The sequence below is a fragment of the Pestalotiopsis fici genome, assembly GCF_000516985.1.
Source record: "Pestalotiopsis fici W106-1 unplaced genomic scaffold PFICI_Scf_1, whole genome shotgun sequence".
In the NCBI taxonomy this organism is placed as follows: Eukaryota; Fungi; Ascomycota; class Sordariomycetes; order Amphisphaeriales; family Sporocadaceae; genus Pestalotiopsis; species Pestalotiopsis fici.
Genome location: NW_006917091.1, coordinates 6,010,986 through 6,033,630, shown reverse-complemented (window position 1 = coordinate 6,033,630; position 22,645 = coordinate 6,010,986). Strand labels below are relative to the sequence as shown.

The 22,645-nt window shown below is 51.6% G+C and overlaps 8 protein-coding genes across 8 annotated transcripts; 4 read left to right on the top strand and 4 right to left on the bottom strand.

Annotated features, from left to right (window-relative positions):
• Positions 1-2,503: 2,503 nt before the first annotated feature.
• PFICI_01776 (uncharacterized protein) lies at positions 2,504-4,450 on the bottom strand (the record flags this gene model as incomplete). Its single annotated transcript, XM_007830357.1, has 4 exons — positions 2,504-3,340; positions 3,404-3,633; positions 3,686-3,843; positions 3,903-4,450. The coding sequence occupies 4 exons, from the start codon at positions 4,448-4,450 to the stop codon at positions 2,504-2,506; spliced, it is 1,773 nt and encodes a 590-aa protein (XP_007828548.1).
• Positions 4,451-6,156: 1,706 nt separating this feature from the next.
• On the top strand, positions 6,157-7,360 carry PFICI_01775 (uncharacterized protein; the record flags this gene model as incomplete). The annotated part of the gene is made up of 2 exons (XM_007830356.1): positions 6,157-6,639; positions 6,719-7,360. The coding sequence occupies 2 exons, from the start codon at positions 6,157-6,159 to the stop codon at positions 7,358-7,360; spliced, it is 1,125 nt and encodes a 374-aa protein (XP_007828547.1).
• A 797-nt stretch (positions 7,361-8,157) lies between these two features.
• On the top strand, positions 8,158-10,488 carry PFICI_01774 (uncharacterized protein; the record flags this gene model as incomplete). The annotated part of the gene is made up of 1 exon (XM_007830355.1): positions 8,158-10,488. One exon carries the CDS (start codon positions 8,158-8,160, stop codon positions 10,486-10,488), a length of 2,331 nt encoding a protein of 776 aa, XP_007828546.1.
• A 451-nt stretch (positions 10,489-10,939) lies between these two features.
• Positions 10,940-11,572, bottom strand: PFICI_01773 (Acetate non-utilizing protein 9; the record flags this gene model as incomplete). Its single annotated transcript, XM_007830354.1, has 3 exons — positions 10,940-11,019; positions 11,111-11,210; positions 11,354-11,572. The coding sequence occupies 3 exons, from the start codon at positions 11,570-11,572 to the stop codon at positions 10,940-10,942; spliced, it is 399 nt and encodes a 132-aa protein (XP_007828545.1).
• A 557-nt stretch (positions 11,573-12,129) lies between these two features.
• On the bottom strand, positions 12,130-13,540 carry PFICI_01772 (uncharacterized protein; the record flags this gene model as incomplete). Its single annotated transcript, XM_007830353.1, has 2 exons — positions 12,130-12,189; positions 12,278-13,540. 2 exons carry the CDS (start codon positions 13,538-13,540, stop codon positions 12,130-12,132), a joined length of 1,323 nt encoding a protein of 440 aa, XP_007828544.1.
• A 1,866-nt stretch (positions 13,541-15,406) lies between these two features.
• PFICI_01771 (uncharacterized protein) lies at positions 15,407-18,004 on the top strand (the record flags this gene model as incomplete). Its single annotated transcript, XM_007830352.1, has 1 exon — positions 15,407-18,004. One exon carries the CDS (start codon positions 15,407-15,409, stop codon positions 18,002-18,004), a length of 2,598 nt encoding a protein of 865 aa, XP_007828543.1.
• A 215-nt stretch (positions 18,005-18,219) lies between these two features.
• Positions 18,220-18,691, bottom strand: PFICI_01770 (uncharacterized protein; the record flags this gene model as incomplete). The annotated part of the gene is made up of 2 exons (XM_007830351.1): positions 18,220-18,510; positions 18,626-18,691. The coding sequence occupies 2 exons, from the start codon at positions 18,689-18,691 to the stop codon at positions 18,220-18,222; spliced, it is 357 nt and encodes a 118-aa protein (XP_007828542.1).
• A 1,495-nt stretch (positions 18,692-20,186) lies between these two features.
• On the top strand, positions 20,187-22,526 carry PFICI_01769 (uncharacterized protein; the record flags this gene model as incomplete). Its single annotated transcript, XM_007830350.1, has 5 exons — positions 20,187-20,253; positions 20,377-20,621; positions 20,684-21,171; positions 21,224-21,681; positions 21,736-22,526. The coding sequence occupies 5 exons, from the start codon at positions 20,187-20,189 to the stop codon at positions 22,524-22,526; spliced, it is 2,049 nt and encodes a 682-aa protein (XP_007828541.1).
• Between the last annotated feature and the right edge of the window lie 119 nt (positions 22,527-22,645).

The window sequence follows — 22,645 nt, the reverse complement described above, 5'->3', positions numbered from 1 at the left end:
TACCAATCAGGCAGTGGATATGTAGAAAAAAGAGGGAGGGAGACCCCAATTGACCTACATACTCCTGCCAGACGACAGGAACACACACCATCATCCTTCTTGTAGACTGAGAAGAAGAGGGGGAAACCCCAACATCTGCTGGACCAGGTATCTTTTTTTTTTTTCTCTTCTCTCTCTACTGTGTACGGATCCATCTTGCATCGAGGTGCCTGGAGCCAATCTGGACCTGACCAGGGATAATGTGGTCTCGGGGTCTCAGTAGTCCACCCCCATATACAAGGTTAAATAAAAGCTATCTACCTACTAGGTCGGCCCCAAGTTCAATGGCTTGGCGCAGGAACCAGATCGCTTTAAGGATTGCAATTAACCAGTACACTACACTACTGACCAAAAGCTGACCTACAAAATGACTAGAACTATCGCCCTAGGATTGGGTCCCGCCTCCTGTCAGGACTCAGGACCTGTCCCTTTTGCTGGATCCCTTAGTAATGTTTTTGATGGTTTGTCGCCTCCCGCCAACGCCAGATTGCCGCCAGAATTGCTTCCGGCGCTGCTCCGTCCAAGCCGTGACTAGATAGCGCAAGATAGATACTGATGGACGACGAGGTGCGCCCATTTCTGCTCCTTCTTTCGAGCTCGGTCAGGCCTGCACCCAGCCCATTCAAGTATGTGTGACAAGACTGGATAAAGGGGTCGAAAAACAAAACCCATTCCTATTGCTGCCTGCTGACTGTTTTACTGAGAGAGCGGGCGCCAGAAGTATGCAAGTCAGATCAGGGTCAGATCATAAAAAAAATCAATAATGCCGCCGACTACCAAGCGCACATCTCGAAGCTGCACGTCTCATTTGATGGCAGGAAAAGGGCATTTGTGCGACTTGCTACTATGGACGGCATCACTTGATACTCGAGCGCAAAGAGAAAAAAGAAGTGTGACGTCGCCAGTCATGCCGTTGGACGATCTCTGTCTCACGCGCCAAAGAGCAACATTCTTTCCCTAAAGTCCAAACCTTGTGTGACGAATCGACAGCGGCAAATCCGCAAATTGACAGCAGCTTCCGTCGCGAAATTGATCCTGTTCTAGGCCGCCTTCTCAGTCTTTCCCCCCAAATTAACCCTTAACACTGTCCTGCTATACCTTTTAAAAACTGGGGAAGCGCAGTCAGTCAGTAGTAGTGTCATTCGGCCGTGAGAAAAGCAAAACCAGCGCCTAAACCTCGCCCCCAAATGCCACGATGACAAACTGTTGACTTGTCACTTCTCTGGATAGATAAGATACATCTTCCCAGCAACCAAACCAAACACATGATGGTGCTGTGTCTTTTCAGTGACATCAGTCGCATGGATGATGCGAGTATAGCTTGTCAGTTAGTTGGTGCATCCATGGTCATTGTTTGTTGTCAAACATATGCGCAATTTATCTATAGTCGCGATAGCAAGACTCCATCGCGTCCTTTTATTTCTATTTTGCGCCATTGCGCCTTTATGCGATTCCTAGATGGGGACCCAAGAACCCCATTTGCAATCTCCCTTAACGTTTGTTCCTGCATGGGCGGCGGGCTCGGACATTGCGAAAATGGATCCCAGCCAAGGTAATGGGTGGCTCGGGCTCGAGCGAAGGAACCGCTACAACCACAAAAAACACAATCCACCTTTTGTATGCATTTCCCCGGATATTGTTATTAGCCGAGCCTGGCAGGGGGTTTTGTTAGTACATAGCAAGTCTGCTTCGGTACGTTCCAAAAACATGAAAGTTGCCGAGAGTGGAATCATTATTGTCCAAGCTGCCAAGTCCATTCATTCTTTATTACTGACGTCTTGTTTTCTTAACCCACCGCTCTTGGTAGACGCCAGACCGACATTCTCGGGTGGGGGCCATTTCAAGTTGCGAAAGCCTCAATCAAGAACATGCTCATTCTTGTCGCTTGCACTTTGACTGCCTTCGAACAAGCCATCTGACTCGTCCAATTCCCATCTACACTATCGCCCCCGAGTGCATGGCCATTGGTCACCGCACATCGCCTCTGCTTGCCACTGCTAGTACACGCGCGGACTGTGGCTAGCTGAAAACCGGTACAAGAAACGCCCAATGCAAACCTGATGCTCAAATTCAGCTGCAATGATGCTCTTGGTCTGGGTTTCTTTCAGAATATAGCCTTCAGCAGCCCTCACAGGTGGCGCGACGAGCGGCTATAATCAAGTGTCAGTAATGGCGCACAATTGGTCACATGGCATCGTCTCAGACCTCTGGAGACTTTAACAATGTCACACAACCAAGAGACTCAGCCACACACACGCACACGTTCTCACCGAGACACTGGCGTAACCGTCATCAGATATCATAACATCTACGGTGCAAGGTATCTAGATGCATGCTGTACGTACGTTGGCCAGTGCATATGGGCCCAAAGGATCGCTTTGCCGACCAGATGACAAGAAAAGAGAAAAAACACCAAACGCCATACGCCCCTGTGGATTATATAGCGATAAAAGTGTCACTGCCACTATGCTTTGCTCGCCTCTAGGTCAAGATACCATGTCGAATCATAGCTGGGATCCAGCTCTTTGGCCGAGAATCCGTTGCCGAGGTAGCTGAATCGGTTCCGCGATGTGCTGTCGTATGTATAGTCCCAGTCTTCGCCTCTAAAATGCTCGAGCATGTGGAAAAAGTGAATCCTGCTTCCAGGATGCAAAGCAGTGACGGGCCCCTCCTCCTTGCCACCCTTCCACCATGATCGACCGGCCGTGCCCCATGAAGTGCGAGGCATGAAGGCGGCAATGTGCTCGCTGTAGTCATTTACAGCGTCCTCGGATGGCGCAATCGTTCGAATGCTCTCCCTTTGACACTTTCGAATGATGCCAGTAATATACCGGGCGATATGTTCGCTCAGTGTAAACACACTCCCGTGGCCAATCGGGGCGTTGGGCCCGAGGAATGTGAAGTAGTTTGGTACACCGGGCAGGGCACATGACATGTATGCCTTGGGTGTTTCCGACTTCATACGGTCTTGGACGTTGCCATATCTGCCAAAGATTGGGAAACGTGGACAAAATGAACAATCAAAGCCCGTCGCGCAGATGATGGCATCGAGCTCGACTATCTCTCCCGACTGCAGCTGTATGCCCTGGGGCACAAATCTGGCGATCCCTTCCGTAATGACCTCGACATTCTGTGCTCGCAGGGACTCGAGGTAACCAGGCGCCGGCGTAAGTCTCCGGGTGCCAAGAGGGAATGTTGGTATGAGAGCCTTGCACAACTTCTCATCTCCGCCAAGCATTGCTGTCATGTATTGTGTCACCTTCTGCCTCGCCATGGTCTGGATCGGGCTTCCATTCAGTACCTTGAAAGTTTTGAACATGATTAGTGACTCTGTTGATAGGAACTTGATTTTGCTGTAACTTACAAGCGCAAAAGCTCCACTGATATCCCTTTCCATGGCCTTGACAAATTTCTTATAAAATACCGGATCAGACTTGAACTTCTCAATCTGGGCAGCGCTGAAGTTTTCCTTGTCATCTAACTCAATCTGAGATAAAATCTCTTGCGCAGGGCTACCAAGCATTTTGATGGCCATTGTCCTCGGGGGCGTGACCCAGGTGGGGGTGCGAATAAAGTGATACAACTTCTTGACATCTGCAAGAGCATCAATTGCCATCCTAGTCCTACACGTCTGGGTGAGACTTACCAGCCTGTATCGAGGGGACGACTTGTACACCGGTAGCACCGTTTCCAATGACTGCAACAGTCTTGCCAGCGTACTCAAAGCCTTCAGGCCAGCGAGCCGTATGGATCAAGTCGCCCTGGAAGGTATGAAGGTCTGGGACGTCGGGCCACTTCCAATTGCTACACGCCATGTCAGTACATCCTTATCCCAGCCATCGATGCTGTTGTGACCGACGTACTTGAGAATTCCGGATCCGTCAACGATGAAATGCGCCTGGTCATGGAATTCTTCTCCACTAGACAGGTCCTGAACATTGACATCCCACAATCCGCGAGCCTCATTCCACCAAGCACCGGTGACTTGGTGCCGAAGCTTTATCGAATCCAGCATGTTCTCCTCTTCACAGATGCGACAGAGGTATTGCCTGATCTCCTCGGCAGGTGCATGGAAGTTGGACCATTCGAGATTCGGCCGCCATGAGAATTGGTAGTTGTGACTGGGTATGTCACACCTGCAACCTGGATACCGGTTCTCGTGCCAAGTGCCGCCCACGTCGTCGTTCTTTTCATAAATGATAAACTCGTAGTCTGTGAGGCTCTCCCGCAGCGTCTTGACCATGTTGATGCCGCTCGCGCCCGCACCAATGCCGATGATTCTGACATGTCTCGTAGCTCCCAAGGGCTTTTCCTCGACCGAGTATGGTGGTGCAGTACTCGAGTTGTTCACTTGATTGCCATTGGTAGCCAAACTCGGCGTAGAGAGCCGGCCGGGACGTTGTTTAGTCATGGCGGAATTGGTCTGGGTGGGTAAAGGAGAAGCGGCTGAGTTTATTGTCATATTGGGCGGAACAAGCACGAGGAGAGAGATAACTTTTATAGAATTGTTTAAAGGCAATTGAAACAATGGGTAAAAAAGTAGCGGCTCTGCAGAAGTGATTAACAGCAATAGCAGTTTCAGCTGGGAAATTGCCAAGGTGAATGAGCCAAACGCATGTGGTCCAACCAAGGAGCGTCGCTTGCCAGAAGAGGGATTCCGCGGCTGCTTCGAGGCCCCGACGTATCTCAGCCTACCACAACAGAGGTTCGATAGGACTGCGCATAGTCGACGAGTAAGTCGTGCAACCAGGAAAAATGCAGAATTCGATAGGAATCCTGTACTGGTCAAGTGGTCAAATGAGAAGAGGCGGATGGGATGGGATCGTCCGTCGACCTACCTACTTACACCTAGGTACCCTGTATTCTATGTCTAGGTGATGTAGGTTATGCTTGCTTGGGACTGATAATCAATGCCGAGCGCATGCGCACGAGGCAGTCCGACCAGACCGACCGACCGACCGACCGACCGACCCCATTTACATGACCTGCATTACGAACTCCGTATCGTCCGCATTGGTGTGTATGTAGGTATGTACATACTTGATTGCAGCAGTTCCCTTGCACGTGCTGCCTGCCTTGGCTTGAACCCAGGGCCAGATGCTTGTCTGCTTCGCCCGCTCTTTGCCCCCATGGGCTGGGCCATATCGCGACATGTCGCCATCCACTCTCTCCTCTTTGCCAGATCTTAATCGCACTCGACTCAGCAAAAGCGCCGCCAATGGGGAACAAGGGGCTGAGTCTGAGGTCTGGACCAATGGCAGGTTGCAGCTCGAGCCAAAACGAGCCTTTTGGGGACCGCAGCCCAGAATTAATGTATGGTCCATGTGGCCCACTGTGCTTGGGTGGTCGTATTCCGTCCAACCACGACCGATGCGACCCCACATAATTGTCAAGATCCCTTTCTCAGCGAACCCCAAGACCCAAAGCAAACCGATCCTAAAAATTCCCATAGACGGCCGCTCGTCCCACCGTGGCGGCATGTCATTCATTCAAGTCAAAGTCAAGGTCAAGGTCAAGGGCAGTTGAGGAAATAGCTAAACTCTCCATGTATCTACGTATCTTGAACTTTTGATTACTGATTGAAGAAGACCGACGGAGGGATTTCATGGTTCCTTCTAGACGCACGGGATGACTGATCTGATGAACCAGGCACCCGAGACAAGACACAGGACAACAACCGATGCGTGACTACTACTAATGATAATAATAATGAAAATTGCCTTGTTACCTGTCAAGGTTTACAGCCATTGAAAGGCTCGAACGCCAGCAACGTTGCAAAACATTTCTTATGCGGACCCGAGGATCGCCCACATTGTGTTACTGTACTACATGTTCTTAGACTAACAGCTGCCGTGCATTTTTACCTACTACTACAGGTAGGTAATGTAGGTACTATAATCAACCCACCGATTTTCGCTGAAACTCCACCGGCCTCCGACCTAATCCCTGAACCCGCCAAAATACCTACTGCCCGCCCGCCAGCTGCCTTTGAGCTTACTAAGGTAGGCAAAGCAAAAAAAAAATTCCAGCGAGGATAAAAAAACAGGATACACTACTCTTCGCTTTTTGACCTATCAGGGACGGCCTGTCCGACCCCCCGAAGCTTCCGTTGTCGCCATGTCTTTTGCCTTTTCTTTTTCAGGGGACGATATAGACGAGGCCCAGGTCCAGGCGGACGCCAGCATCCCGAGCCAGTCAGCCGAGACAACGGCGGCCGCTGTTGCTGCTGCTCCCAGCACCAGCAGCAGTGCATTTCCAGTTGCTGGTAAGCCACTGCTCCCTGCTGTCCGCCATGACCTGAAGCACATGCTCTCGGCGCTCCCCTCCAAGGTCGCCTTTAGCACCTTGGACGTCCAGCTCGACGGAGGCGATGTAATCAAGCTGCCGCGCCGCGAGCTATGGGACGTGCGCCTGCAGCTCATGGCCGAGGAGGAGGACGGCGGCGAGGCGGAGCCCGGTCTGGGAAGCCATGATGTCAAGACCGGAGTCTATGAAGGCGGCTTCAAATCCTGGGAGAGCAGCGTCGATCTCGTCAAGGTTCTGGAAAAGTCGTCGCAATCGCTCTGGACGTCGCAGGATGAGGTTCCCTGCGTGATCGAGGTAATAGAAAGAAACCCATCTCCTAATTGGACACGGGAACGACAATATCCTTTTCTAACCTGACTGTCATGTTATATAGCTTGGATGTGGCACAGCCCTGCCTTCGTTGGCTCTCTTCCAGTGGGCCATCTCGGCCCGCAGAGCCACAGGCCCTAGACCCTTGTCCATCATATTGGCCGATTACAACTCTACTGTCCTGCAACTCGTAACTTTGCCCAACTTTGTCCTATCGTGGGCACTGCAGCATGCTGCAGACTCGCCCTTGCTCATGGCCGCCTTTGAGGCAGTCGAGGGGGAGCTGGAGCTCACACCCGAGGTCCTCCAAGCCTTTGAGGAGTTCCTGGCTGCTCAGCAGATCAGCCTGCAGTTCCTCTCCGGTGGCTGGTCGGACGAGTTTGTCGAGATCGTCAAGGCAGCGCAAGCATTGCCGAATGTCGCAAACCAGAAGCAAAGAATGGTTGTACTCGGAGCGGAGACCATTTACTCCCCGTTTGCTCTGCAGGCTTTTACCGAGACCATCTTTGCCCTCATGAGGCACTCGCAATCGACCGGTAGCACGGCAGAAGTCTTTGCTGCCGCCAAGAGACTCTACTTTGGTGTGGGCGGTTCGCTCGATGATTTTATCCTCAAGTCTCGAGAGCTTGGCGCGACGGTTGAGCAGCTCCGGGAGGAGACTGAGGGCGTCCGCAGGGGCGTGGTCAAGTGCTACCTCAAGGCATGAATGGCTTTACAGGAATGAAATGATAATAGTAACCAAGTCATTGCGGACTCGAGACGTTTCGAGACGCTATCTCACCGTCTGGCAGTCTTGACATAGAGTGCGATATACCAGGGCAATCGACTCTTCAGCAACTCTTGAAATGACCCGCAGAAACTCCCATATGAATCAAAAGCAGTCATAACTCGAAGGGGATAGTGCGAATCTATATTCCGCAGACAATGATATGAGCCCTCGAGGGTATGTACGTCTTGGGAGACCAGCCAGGACCTTCTACTTCAATGTATGCTAAGGTACTGGGATCAACCAGTGACAGGCGTGGTGGGTGTAAAGCTCACGATTGATGATTATAGACCGCGGAATAAATTTTGATATTCTTTCCAAATTCGAAAACAAAATACCATGCTTTTTCGCCCACTAAACGAACGAAAAAAGTAATCTGTTTAATACACTAGCTGTTTGTGCAACGCTGTTTCCTGTGCTCGTGATTGATTGACTTGTTCACTTAGATGCTGAGCAATTGACCATGGTTCCAATGAGTATGCCCCTTATAAAGGCAATTTTCTTCATCAACAGGATATGACGTCTGGTGATTTTCCTCGAGACTTTGGTATGAGTACTTCATTTACAGTCACCCGTCTTCGGTATAGGTTTGAGATATTGGAGCTGGCAGGCTGAGCTGGCAGCCGGCAGCAGCTGTCTGTACGAAATCTAGATCTTCACCTGCGCTTTACGTGCATGTCTTTGTATGAAGATTCTTCCACTTTGGTGAAAATAAAAGGCACATCAACGAAAAAAATATGGAACGTCCTGCAAAACGCCGCAAGGGCGACAAACAGGCCCATAACCCTGATCTGATTATGATCGGGGGTAAACTTGTCGATTTGGGGTTTTCAAAGGTCAAGAAAGTCGAGGCTACCGAAAAGACAAAATCAACGGAGCAGCCCACGGCTGCAGCACAGCAAAAGGACGCTGCGCCCGCAACTGAATCAGCTGCAAATCCAAAAAGGCAGCCAAAGAACTCCCAGGCGCGGGTTGGAGGCGGGAAGAATTTCAAGGCAAGATCAGAAGCGGACACACCTCTGCTCAAAGCTCGCAAGCAGTTGCCGATATGGGCGCACAAGGACCAGATCACGTCCAGCGTGCGGGACAATGACGTTCTCCTGATTGTGGGTGAAACGGGTTCGGGAAAGAGTACGCAGGTGCCACAGTTTCTATGCCACGAGCGCTGGTGCCAGAGGAAAAAGGTCCAGGTCCCGGACAAGACGGACGCCGTCAACGTTGGCGGCGTCATTGCCATTACGCAACCCCGTCGGGTGGCCGCCACGACGCTCGCCAGCCGAGTCGCCAAGGAGATGGGCACGCCCCTGGGCTCAACGGCGGGCGCGACGCGTGAGGGATCTGTGGGTTACTCGGTCCGGTTCGATCACAATGTGCCCAAGGGCACCAAGATCAAGTTCTTGACCGAGGGTATGCTGCTCCAGGAACTACTGCGGGATCCAAATCTGCGTCAATACAGCGCCGTCATTGTGGACGAGATTCACGAGAGAAGCGTGGACGTTGATCTGATTTCGGGCTTCTTGAAGCAGATCGTCACTGGCGACAAGGCCGGTCGAGGTGGTCTGCCACTCAAGGTTGTGGTCATGAGTGCCACGGCAGATGTAGAGCGGATATCAGAATTTTTCAGTCCAGCTGCAGAGGCTACAACAGAGAAGCGCTCTTCTGTCAAGGTACTCCATATCAAGGGACGGCAATATCCAGTCGAAGTCAAGCATACACCATCGCCAGTGCCGGATCTGCGGGAAGGGCTCTTCAATCAGATCAGGACGATACACGAACAAGAACCTCTACCTGGCGATATACTGGCTTTTCTTACCGGCCAAGAAGATATCGAAGCATTGCAGCGGCGCCTCGAAGAGTATGGCGCTGGCCTGGCCTCGGATGTGCCAAAGATTCTGGCTTGCCCACTCTATGGCCAGTTGTCCGTCCAGGCCCAGCAAGCAGCATTCCAGCCCGCACCAACAAAATTTACGAGAAAGGTCATCCTTGCCACCAACATTGCAGAAACTTCCGTCACCGTCCCTGGAGTCAGACACGTGATCGACTGTGGAAAAGCCAAGGTGAAGCAGTTCAGATCGCGACTGGGCCTCGAGTCTCTCTTGGCAAAGCCGATCTCCAAGTCGTCTGCCCTGCAGCGGACTGGTCGTGCGGGTCGTGAAGGCCCTGGCAAATGTTTTAGACTCTATACTGCGGAGACGTATGAGGCATTGAAGGATGCAGATCTCCCCGAGATCCTGCGAAACGATGTGCTCGGAGCTGTGCTGACAATGAAGGCGCGTGGCATCAATGACGTCTTTTCCTTTCCCTTGATGGACTTTCCCGACGTGGAATCCGTCGAGAAGGCGCTGATACATCTCCACTTTTTGGGAGCCATTGCTGATGATGGAGCCATTACCGACATTGGACGAAAGATTGCTCTTTTTCCCGTCACAGCGCCGTATGGTCGCGTGCTTTTGGCAGCGGCCGAGCCCCAGTTTGATTGCCTTCTCGAAGTGATCGATATAATAGCCTGTATCACGTCTGGCGAGAGTATTTTCCACCAGATGAATTCCGAGGAGCAAGATGAAGAGACGGAAGAAGCGCGCAAAGCCTTGTACCGAAGAGAGGGCGATATCCTTACCTATCTCACGGCCATGCAGCAGTACACGGCAGAGCACGCGGATCGAGTGGACTGGTGCAAGAAGCGCAAGATCAATGTGCGCAACATGAGGCAAGCCTTGAACATTCGCAACCAACTCCGGAGCCAGTGCCTCAAGGACAAGCTGCTCAAGGAAAAACCCGAGGCGGACCCGGTCCCGTTTGTGCCGGTCTCTCCCGAGCGCGCAGAGGCGCTGATCCAATGTTTCCTCCGCGGCTTCGTCACCAAGTGTGCTCTGCTCGCCCCAGACGGCAGCTATGTGACGACTCAGGGAAAGCACATTGTCGCCATACACCCTTCCAGTGTTCTCCATGGACAAAAGAAGGAAGCCATCATGTTCTTGGAGCATGTGTTTACGCAGAAGAATTATGCAAAAAAGGTCAGCGCCATTCAGGCGGATTGGATCATTGAGGCGTTGGGTGGCAATTCATAGATATAGATGGTATAATCAGCGAAGTCATTTTTATATCTCTTTACATTGTGTCCATTCCCTCATCTGTTTACAAGGTTCGTGATGACGTTGTAGTTTCCAAGCTATCCGTCGCAGGAGTGCGTCAAGTGTGTGTTTTCGTGGACGAATGCCTGCCTTGTGCTCCGGTCCATTCACTCCTTGTACATGCGGTCTGGCCAGGCATTATGGGCCTGCGTACACGAATGTCTCCATGCCCAGCTAAGCCACAAGTTCTAAAGACAATAGACAGGTCTCCTCTGTTTCAACTGGTGGCGTCTGAAAATGTACATCAGAGATATTGAAAGACAGCTTGCCCAAGTGTCACATCTTGACTAGCTCTGACAAAAGTCTTTGGTCGATCTCATAACAGAGTTCGTCCATACCTGAGATCCATGATCTTGTCTGGCGAGAAAACCAAGTGGACTGAAGCAACTCATGCCTCGCCCTCTCCCTCATCGGCAGAGTGTTTCCGTATAGCCTGCATCAGCTCATAAAGCTGTCCCATCTGCTGATCTTGTTTTGGGGGGAAGGCAAAATATGTTAATACTCTGGACAAGGCGGAGGAGTCCCCAAGAAAGAAACAGAAGGGGACCAAAACACTCACCACTCATCTTTTCAATCTTGGCCGGGTCAATCTTTTCGCCCTGCCACGCGTCGCCCTCAATCTTTTGAGCATACAACTGCCACTCGGTCAAGAAACCAATCTATATTGGACAGACAAAAGCGATGAAAATGTCAGCTCACGTGGTTCGATTTATTTTTTTTCCCTCATGGTTCAAAGTTGAGATCCCCCTCATCTGCACCAGGGAAACCTCCTCTGAAACAAACCAAAAATTGTAAAACTCACAATATGCGCAGGATTCTCCGTCTCCCGATGACTCCGAAACTCGGCCTTGATGTACTCGTCGCCCAGGAGCCGCATCTCGGCGGGCAGGTGCTTGCGGTGCGCGCGAAACAGCCGCCGGTACAGCGGGATGGGCGGCAGCAGGGCCAGCGCCGGCCGCAGGCCGGCATTGGTCGAGCCGGCCGACGAGGCTTGAGCGAGGAGTCGGCACGAGGGTCTCATTGTCCTTCTTTTCTTGTTTCCTTTGTTGGTATTATTCCTTCCTTCTCTTGTGGTTGGGGCCCTGACGGAATAAAAAAGTGGCCTCGGTGTTTTGTCTTGTTTTGAACACAAAAAAGCCGCGGACTGAGGAAGCCAGGTATGTGCGTGTGGATGGTAATGAATTATGACAGGAAAATCTAGTCTAAAAGCCAGAGTAGAAGTACAATCGTACAATGGCACAAGTTGCCGACTCTCACTGTGCAAATGGTGATGATGTCTTCAAGTTGTGAAATAAGATGTCATGGCTTCTTTAGTGGGCCGCACAGTGTCAGAAATGAATCAATATGATCAAATGTACTGTGCGCCCCTGAATTACCGCGGAATAACAAGTACGAATAAAACTAGGGAGGTACTCAAGCAATGCAACAAGGTCAATTATTCTGAAAATCTAGTAAACAATGCCCTAATCCGGTATCATCCATTGCATGATATGACCTCAATAGAACGCCTGTACTGCTAGGAGAGTGAAACCAATCCTTGCCTATGCTCACTTGCTTCACCAGATACCCTCCGCCAGTTTAGTGAATGCGCTTCAATCTCTCCGTGTTGAGCTTGGCCCGATCGTTGACAGAGTCGCTCTGTATATCTCGTTAGCCATGATCCCAAGTCATAGTGAATCAAGAGCAAGGGAAATAATGCAAAGAGAAGAACATCAAGACATCTTACCTTCTCGCCGAGTCGTCCTATGAGCTCGTCCTGAGAATCAATCTCCTTCTGCATCAAACGTGCCACACTGTTTAGTGTGCCAACGTGGCCTGCAGTCCGCTCCATGGCAGCATCGATACGGTCTTCCGCCTCGTCGTCTTCCGAGTCGTCCTCGAACTGGTATCTGCTCTTCTCGGCTCCACTGGCTCTCTGCCACTTGGCCGTGCTGCGAGTTGCCTCAATTTCCTTGAAGCCCCTCTCCATGTGGTCATTTGCTTGCCAACCTGCCTTTCGCGTAGCCTCACGCAGATCACGGTCCGCGCGGTGCTGTTCCAGGATCTGCGTCTCCATTTCGCGAGTCTTCTTGCCGGCTGTGAACGGGTTGTTGACGTGTACAGCAAACATGCTGCGGTTCAAGTGCTTCAACTTCTTAGTCTGGCCCTCGGCCTCGCGGGTGGACATGCCGGCCTTGTCCAAAAGACCTTCAGTGTAGTTGAGTCGCTCGTGTTGTGCGCCCAGTCGTGCATATGTACCAAGAGCAGTCTCGACGGCCTGAGAGGCGATGCGCTCACTGTTCTCTGCCGAGTTGGCCGAGGCCAGCTTGGTCTCCTTGATTTGCCTGCGAATGTCGCGAACCTCCTCCTCCTCTTGCTCCTCGGCAGTCAATTCGCGCTGCGCACCATATCCGCCGTAGCCCGAGTCGTCGCCTGCACCGGATGCACCCGCGCTGCTGCCATATGCGCCAGTGGATTGTTGCTTCTGCTCAGCACGCTCTCTGGCACCGCCAAAAAGGTTGTCTCGGGCGGCATCGTCGTCAGCAGGACCCAAACCGCCGTAACCGCCAGGGCGCTTCTTGTCGGTACCGTAACCGCCGTCGTTGTATCTGCTGGATCCGTATCCCGAAGACGCGCCGTAGCGATCTGAGCCGTAGCCCTGCTGAGCGCCGCCGCCGCTGTAGGGGGGAGGGGCGGTCTCGTTGGAAGCGCTGCGGCTTGGAGGGGCAGCACCACCGCGGGGCCCGCTGGGAAGACCAGGTGCACCGCCGGGAGGGCCAGGTCGGGGGCCACCGGGCAGGGTTCCCGTGTACGATGCTTGTGTGTACTGTTTGTAGGATGCTTGGGCTCCGGTCATGGGCTGCTGGTTGCCCATGTATGGGTCATTTTGGCCCTGTTGCGCATAGGGGTTCTCGGAGGCTACAGGAACCTTCTTGTTGCCAAAGAGGGCCTGTCTGTTACCGTCGTCATTGCTTTCGGACTTCTTACTGCCGAAGCTGAATTTACCCATCGCGACGGCTTTGTTGTTTTCTTTCTCGATGCAAAGGGAGACAAAAGGGAGGACGAGAAACGAGAAAAAGAGAAGTCGTAAGTAATGTAGGTAGAATGGAAATGAATAGCAGCAAGGTAAACTACTAGTGGGACTACTTGAGGGCGATGGGTTTCGTTTTAAAGAATGGTCGATTGGTTTTATGGGGAGGGGCGGCGCCCAGCCAAAACCAACAATGGGCACCTTTCAGGTGTCGGAGGTGTGTTTCGAGAATAGAACCCAACGCTGCTGGACTACGGATCGACAAAAGGGGCGGTTCTCCTCCCTGGCCTCTGCCCTCCTTCAGGGTCCTGTGGTCCTGTGCTAGGTCGCTTGGGTTTGTTTGTATGGAGGGGCTAAAAGGTTGCCTTGTAGTAGTCAAAGTGTATGGGAGGTCTGATGCACTGAGCCTCGAGCGCTTCGTCAGTCAGTAATGTATGGCGCTTTCAGGGGGGTGGTTTGGTTCGGTTTGGTTTGGTTGCATCAAGAAATAGATTGAATGGAGGAACAATCAATGGCTTCTTACAATGTAGTCACTGGCGGCACTCCTCAGTGATCTAAATTAAATGGCAACCGATCGCAATACATCATCTGGCTACTACTTTACTACCTTTAACGCAATCAACAATTACTTTTCATTAACCTACACGAACGGCGCCCAGGCTCCAGGATAGGCGCAAAAAGCTGCCACTGCTGCGGTGAGCTCAGCCCCATCGCACCAGCTGTTCGTACCTTACGAGGTAGGTACATCCCAGCGTACATACAGGAGTTCAATGACTCTGGGCAGAACACGAGCTGATCGCTGGTTCATTAGTAGAAAGGTAGGTGAATAGGTACCTAGGGTGGCGAGTGCAGGTTTTCATATCAATGCAAGTCTGTCAAGCAGTATTCAACTTATATTTAGAGCATTGGCAACACATGCGCATGTGAATCTACGTATTTTCTTTGTGTTCGGCCGCATGTTCTTACGACTACTCTGTATGAACCAGGTATGATTGAACATTTTCTCTTCTATAAGCTTACAGACAAGCGACGACGGACTAGGAAAAAGACACCACCCATCAATCTGGCGATTACCTGAATCCTGCATGCCTTGCAATATAGAATGACTCCGACAAGAACTCAATTCAAGATTTACTTGAGCTGGAAACATTCAGGTTCTTGGGTAAAATCTTCAGGCGTGACCTGATGACAATTAGTTTTAGAGACGGATGTCGAGAGTCCTGACCGCCGTGACCGGCTAGCACCCACGTCCGGGGCCGTGCTTAGTCTCCGTCTCGTCACCAGCGAACGAACCCCCTTCGTATTGGAACTTCAGGTTGTCTGATCTGGCCTGATCAAAGCGATTGGGCACTGCATCGTTACGTTGCTGTCAACTGCAACCTCAATACCTCCGTCCTATTTATGAACACTCAGGTGTGAAACAATCGGACATTCTATTCAATACAATTTTCCCTGCATCGTTGGTCCGAATGCAAGGATGATTGATACCCATCAATTCATGAATCTTTGACTCAATTCGCTGTACTAAATTCGTTCTCGTTCCCGAGTGACTCTTCGTCGCCCCCCTGCTGCACTGCCCTGCTACTTCTTCGTTACATATTCAAGAGCCTCTTCTTCTTTTCGGGCTGTCACTTTGAATGGAATCTGAATCATAGCAGCATCAATCCAAGAGATCTCTGTTTGCATCCAGGCATCACATCTCATATTTGCATATTCCATTTCCGTGGCTCGACAAGCTTCGAAATGATCACCAGGATACAGCAGCGATTCCATATCATGACACTGACCGCACTGTATCGATATCGATTAGGAATATATTGAGGCAGTCTGCAACGCTAGGGAAACATGGCTTCCGTAATCACCTTTGATCCAAATCCACCACGGGTTTCTTCGCCGTGGCTGCTGCCCGAAGACCCGGAAAAGAAGCATGGTGGCGCCGAACGTTCGGGCTCGGCGAGCAACGACGGCGATTCTGATCAGAACCAGGACACTGTCGACAGGTTGGATGCCGAGCCGCAAGATGGGCCGATTGAGTACAAGCTGCATCTTCTGTTGCGCCCGCGTCGCCGCTATGATGTGATGAGCACTACTACTAGGGTCGTCGGCTCGCAGCAGTCCCGGCCGCGCCCAGTTGTATCCCTCAAGTCTGGGAGCAGCACACCGACCACCTCAACCCAGACGCGGCAGAACCGCCTCTCGCAGTTGACAACCCAGCTACTCTGGAGGCTGCAGCAGTCTGCTCCTTATCATGCAAAGGCACGAAGACAGCTGGTGGTGCCTAAACTACCCGAAGATACTGATAACGTGGATCTGTCTATATTGGAGAACCCCCAAAAACTGCTTCCGGGCCTTGAAGAATCAAATGGTGCATTGTATGAGATTGGCGTTTCTGACGATGGAACCTTTGTTGGGCTGACCAAGGATGAGATGGACGAAAGTATGTCGACTCTCAAGATCATGGCGGCAAGCTTGGGCTGTCGAGTAGAAGTTCAACGGATGAAGATGGTGGGTAACTGCCAGTGGACCGAAATCTCTCATGCCGACACCGTGTCAACCATGGATTCCCGTGAAGCCGATCTCTGGGTTGCCGAAGCGTTGATCATGCCAGTTCTTGAGCCCCAAAAAGAATCCAATGGCGATGGCACAAGCTCCCAGGTGCAGTCTGACCCATTAAATGCAGTCAATGTGTCTAGGACCGAGCAGCTCCGTGTTTCGTTGACCGGACCAACAACGTCTGGCAAGACTACGCTGCTTGGCACGCTGGCAAATGGTACATTAGACAACGGGCGAGGGAGCAGCCGTATCAACCTTTTGAAGCACCGCCATGAAGTTGTCTCAGGTCAAACTTCCTCTGTGGCCCAGGAACTCATTGGCTACAAGGACGGAAAGATCTACAACTATGCTGGCACAAATATCGAGTCTTGGACAGACATACACGACTATGCAGAGAACGGAAGACTTGTGTTCTTCTCGGACTCGGCGGGCCATCTTCGATATCGACGCACCATATTACGTGGGCTCGTTGGGTGGGCGCCACACTGGACATTCTTGTGCATCACTGCCAATGGAAACGAGGGCACTGGCCGCGGGTCTCATTCGTTATCAGGCACCACTGATGACCTGGGAGATGGAGGACTTGATCTTGCTATTGCTCACCTGGACCTTTGTTTGCAGCTGGAAATCCCCTTGGTTATCTTGATAACCAAGTATGATACAACAACCAAAGACAAGCTTAAGAGCACTCTGAACGTTATTTTGACCAAGATTAAAGCCAAAGGTCGAGCTCCAAAGCTGATAATCCCTCCGCGACCAGATGGCGGGGATTTGCTTGAAGTTCCCGAAACCAGCCAACTCAAGATCGAGCAGGATGTGATCAAGAGCATTGGGGAATCAAACAATCATCTTTCAATCATCCCATTGGTTCTTACAAGCGCAGTCACGGGCCTGGGCATTGGTCATATTCATGCTCTCTTGAATAGCCTGCCCATGCCTCCAGCACCGACTGCCAGAGACTTTGTTCCCCAGGTCCTGAATCCAGAGCAGCCTGCTGCACTGTTCCATATTGACGACAAGTATGAGCTTTCGAACCATACGTCTGATAGAAGCGCCATTGTGATTGCTGGCTACCTCCGTTTTGGTACGCTGCGCATTGGGGACAAGGTGCTCCTAGGTCCATTTCCAGCCGACGACGAGGATGCCAGAAATCACGTTCCGCGCGATCATCCGTCACCGGGAGACGGCTTGTCCATATCCCACCCATCGTTTTCTGAACTCGCACGGTTCGCATCCAAGAATGCAGTATCCGCCTCCAATGTCAAGGGCGAGTGGCGCAATGCAACCATTGTCAACATTCGTAACCTGCGACTGCCAGTCCGGACAATGGAGGCCGGGCAAGCTGGAACCGTTCAAATCGTATTTGATGACCCCGTGGAAGAGCCATCTGACTCCGACTCTCTTTTTGAAAGAACGAAACCGTCAACCGGTGGAACAATCCGCAAGGGCCAGATCCTCGCCATTCCTAGTCAGCACATGCTGGACACTGGCCTGTCTTTGCAGGCAGCTTCAGGGCTGAGGGCAGTATTCACTGATGAAGGAGTGACCGAACTCTCAGTTGGCAACCTTGTTAATATCTACGTCGCCACCGTTCGTGCTGCAGCAAGAATACTGAAAGTTATTCGACATTTGCCCGAGAATGGAGCTCGAAAAGCACACAGTGAAGAGCATGACGATGTCTTCAGCATGGCTGACAGCATCGAGCTTGATCGATCACTTGGAGAGTCCGATAGTGCTCCCACAAAGAACGAATACGCTGTCACTTTGGAGCTTCTCACAAATCGGGAATGGATAGAATTGGGCTCTCGCGTCGTTTTGCTGGAAGGCGGGAAGCAGGGGAGCTCGGGATTAGAAGGGTTCGTGGGCAATGTGATAGAGATAGCCGAGTGAGTATGAGATGGGGGGATATGATGGAGGACCCCAAGCCTGAATATCTGAAGCTCGTGTCCATCAAGGGACCGGGCAATATGTATATCTTTACTTTTTTATGATTTTGATAAATGCACATTTCGCTCTTCTTGGCTCTTGCATCAATCAATGTCGGTCATACCCTAAACGCCACCATTTGTCGTGGATATTTCAATAGATAGTTCTCTTTTCCCCAATCACGCCCTCACCAAACCGTAGAATAATGTCCACGTCAAGATATACCCAGCCAACCCACCAAAGACGCCGCCCGACCAAAACTCGTACTGTGTCCGAAAATACCTGCTCGTGTCCAACGGGCCCAGACCAGACTTGAGCGACGCCGGGGCAACGCGCACGGTATAGAAGAGCAGCGTAGTCAAGACGGAGAAGATGAGGTAGAATAAGAAGCCGTTGTATGATTCGAGACCCAGGATACCCGCCGCCACGCCAAAGATGGAAGCCGTCAAGCTCTGGACGTTCGACAATGCCTGTAATTCACACGGGCGAGAGAAAGTCAGCGATATTGTTTGAGACCATCCAAGACCAAAGAGCGACCAAGTATCTATTGATGAAGGCATTGAAAAAGAAAAGAGTATAGCTAACCCTTGTGTTGTGCATTACCGATTCCGGCACAATGGGCGAGACCTGGAATTCGCGTTCGGTAGCCATGTTGCTGATGACAGTAATAATGGTGGGGAGAAAAGGCGCTCTCTTTGTTTGCTCGAGTTTATCCGAAACGGAGCGGGAGGCGAAACATGCGAATGAACTGTCGGCTTGTTCGCAAATTGCTGATTTACTGTGTTTAGGTGCTTTGATCACGAAAGATCCGCTTGTGGTTGATTGCGCCCAGGCGAGGCCAGCGAGGCTAGAGAGCAGTACGAAGTGTGGATGTGGATGTGGTTGGTCGGTCGGTCGGTTGGTTGGTTGGTGCTGGTAGGAGGGAGCTTGAGGCTTTGGGTTGGGAGCTTGGTTCGGCAGTAGACGTCAGCGTTGGGGGGGAGGAAGGGACGGCGTCTTCCACAATGGTTTTCCAGAGTGTTTCCGTGTCCTCCCCCCAATTGCGCCAGTGCATGTTGCTCAGCACAATAGGTGCTAATGAGTGGGGAGCATCGGGCCAGATCCCAGCCTGAACAATGCGCTGTACGACCCCATCGTGGGCCTGCCCTTCCTTTTCAGCGGTGTCGCGGCTTCTCTTCCAGTGAACGTAAGCACAGATTCAGGGGGCGGGCTTAGCGGCTTAAAATGAATTGGTTGGTCGGTCGGCGGGCAATTTTTTGGTTCGCTTTTTTAAGCGGCCCGCAACTTCAGACGATGCGTCCTTTAAACAGCGTGCATGGTCAAGAAGATGCGTGTCTGATTGGCTGCAATGCCAAAGAACGGTGGGTTGGGGTGCCGATGGCCGTCAGGGATGAGCAGTTCAAGATGAGAAAGACGCACTGGCAATGACTGGACAAGCCGCAGATGTTCGACGTAGAAGCAGAACTCCATTTCCCATGGCACGCGGATCGGGTCTTTTGGTTCATGTCCTCCCCATCCAGACCCATGACGAACCCTGGCCTTTATGCTTAGCCTCTTGGATCTGTCATGGGGATCCTGTTTTATACGGAGTCCATCTTCTAAGTCGGACACTCGGGGATGGTTTAATGAACCGCCTCCTAAACGGAAGTTAACAATACCATTTTCGCTTATTAGGAAACACATGACGCTCCACGATCTCACTTATCGCAATCTAATGTTTATCTCGCTACCTGGCGCCCGTCAAAAGCGAACTACATACGTATTCAAAACAAACTGCCACCATTGCTACATTGCCGACTCGACATTGTTGCTGCTGCTCGATTGATTCTTTGACCCCATTATACTTTACCCATCTCGACCGTGAACAATCTTGACCGCCAGAACAGAGGACAAAGCACCAACCAACGATACCCAGCCTCGCCTTTGGCCCTCCTCTGCTTTCTCTTTTTATGCTTGCACCCGCTTGCATCGCAACCGCCAAAGAACGCTTCGCTTACTGTACGATCCCGACCTCGATGGCCCCGTGATACCCACTGCGACTTGCGAAAATAAAAAAAAATCCAGAACACCCCCATGAGTACTTTAGGGGTGATATTATAGTACTGCGGCGGATGGTCAACGTCGCTTGTGCGACGCACTCGATTTCATGGAGAACCATTTCGAACCCGGCGGTCCTCACGACTCTCTAGAGAGAGACCTCTACGAAGGCGAAGGTAGGCGCACTTGCTCTCTCTCCCTCTTGCTGCTCCCAGACGACCGGTTTATTTCCTCCGCGACGCAAACCCCGAGCCACTGCATGGCTGGCACAAGGACATGTTCACTGACTTTGCCCCCAGGTACGGGACAAGAAACCGAGTCCGATCGGAGTAGTCAAGATGGCAGGCGCCGTTCGGTCGGGACGCCGCCATCGTCGCCCCCGGGGAGCCCAAGGCCGAATTTCGCTCCCAGAGGCCCCGTGACGCCGAGACTAGGATTCAAGGGCAAGATACCAAGGGGACTCGCCCTCAACGTTGGCTTGGCGGAGGGAGTGTCGAAAATAGCGGAAAATATACGGCTCAAGGAGTTGCAGGGTGCTTATAAAGTAAGCCACAAATCCCCCCTCAAGCGCTGGAGAGACGTCCCTTGTACTCAACGTTACCCTAGAATGCGATCAACTCGGTTGCGCACGCAAAGCATGCTCGAGGCTTCATCGAGGAACTCAGCTTTCTCATTATCGCATCATCGCTACTGAACGAACACCCGGCCTTTGGACCTGCATCTGCGGCGCCCTTGCCCACAGAGGCGCTTGATCGTCTCGATGGCCAGGAGCTAGTCATTACCTCGTGGACTCCGAATGGCGCCCTCGCCGCAGGAGCATTGGGGTTTTCGATAGCGGGTTTGATGCGATGGTTTGTCGTAGGAGGCTCATTTATTCTATCAGCAAGACGTCTAGTGGTGGTAACGATAGCCTTGGGCCTGCTCGCATGGGCTTTGAGGACACATATGCGGCAACAACAGGCCAAGAACACCTACGAAATAGCCTTGAGCGAGCTGAAGAGATTCTTGCGAAGCTCTTCCGAATATGACAGCATGGCCAGTTCGGCTTTGAGCTTTATCTTTGAGGTTGAGCTTGTTGCACGCGGTTACAGATTGTAAGTACAGGCTGATCCTATTTTCTCCTGATCATCTAACTAATTCGAGCAGATCTTTACCATTGCCTCCTCTGAGTCGTCTGGAGAATAATGATAATGGTCAAGCTTTGAAGAGCCAAAAGCTCCGACATTCGCTCAACCAGTGTTTCCAGGACGTCATTGAAGTTTACTATCAAACAGCGCAAGAGATTCGAGATTTCGCAAGCCAAAAGCAACTCAAGGAATACGACGAGGCTTTCAAGTGTGACAAGGAAAAGGTCCATGAATACATGGTTCACTTTGTCAACCTGAGCACGGAAGATGCTCAGAAGACGGCACAGTTGAGGGAAACTCTCCAGCTGTCTCGAGATGCGCGAAAAATGTTTCTTATTACACTAATGTCACTCGAAAAGACTGGCAGCAGAACGGAGCTGGTACAATATACAACCGCATTGCAGGGCATCCAAAGGTGTCTCCAGGTGACGCAAAAAGCCTACAGCAACCTTCGGGCTGCCCTGGTACCAGATAGAGGTTTGTTTCAATGCAAGATGTAGGCATCAAAGCAAGTGTGCTGACTTGACGCAGAGGTGAGAGACAATCGGACAAGCACGAGTCCAACAAGTCCACGTCACTTGAAATGGAAACACCAGATCGACAAGGTGGGCGGAATGAACATGAGTATTCGCACCATCCAGGCAAAGATGTACTCGTTACTCGAAGAATCGAAAAAGACCTTGGACACGGCCGACGACGTATCGGAATTAGGCCAGATGTTCATGGATCGTTATGAAAGCATAGGGAAAGATATCGAAGATCTGATGGATGCTTGGCAATCTGGCAAGTCGAGCCTAGCCAAGTCAATCAACAAAAATGAGCGCCGGGTATCATCAATGAGCTCTCTACTATCGCCAGGGCTCGACAAATCCATGGAGGCAGTACTGGAAGAGACCGGCGAGGCTGAAAGTGAAGGCGGAGTTGCGTCAGCGTGGGACCAGCTCACTGGAGGTGAAGCACCGCCTGAAAACATGAGCCCACAAAGTCCCGAGCCGCAACCGCTCGTCATGGAGACTTTCGAGGCCATCGCGACCCCCAGACCAAGGAGCTTGATGACCCGAGCAGAGCGCATCCAGCGGTCTCACGAGGAACGAAAGATCCGGGAAGCCGAACGGGCGGCAGCCATGCAAAGGGGTCATGTTATGGGTGAACTCAGAGATGTCCTCAAAAGCCGCGGTCTACACACGGTCGTGGATACGAACCAAGGCGGCGACTCCTCGCCGATCATTGCCCCAGGTCCTCTACCAAGCCCCAAATCCGTCGGCCCTAGATTATCGAAAAGGATATCATTGCCTGGGCCTGGAGAGCGGCTATTCTTATAACTTGGATTTATTTTCACTTGCGGAGTTCCGGTACTGGCACAAAAACCATCGAACAAATCGGCATGCCTGGGTTGCATAGGCGTCACATTGGTATAGATATCGGGAAATAAAGGTTGCAG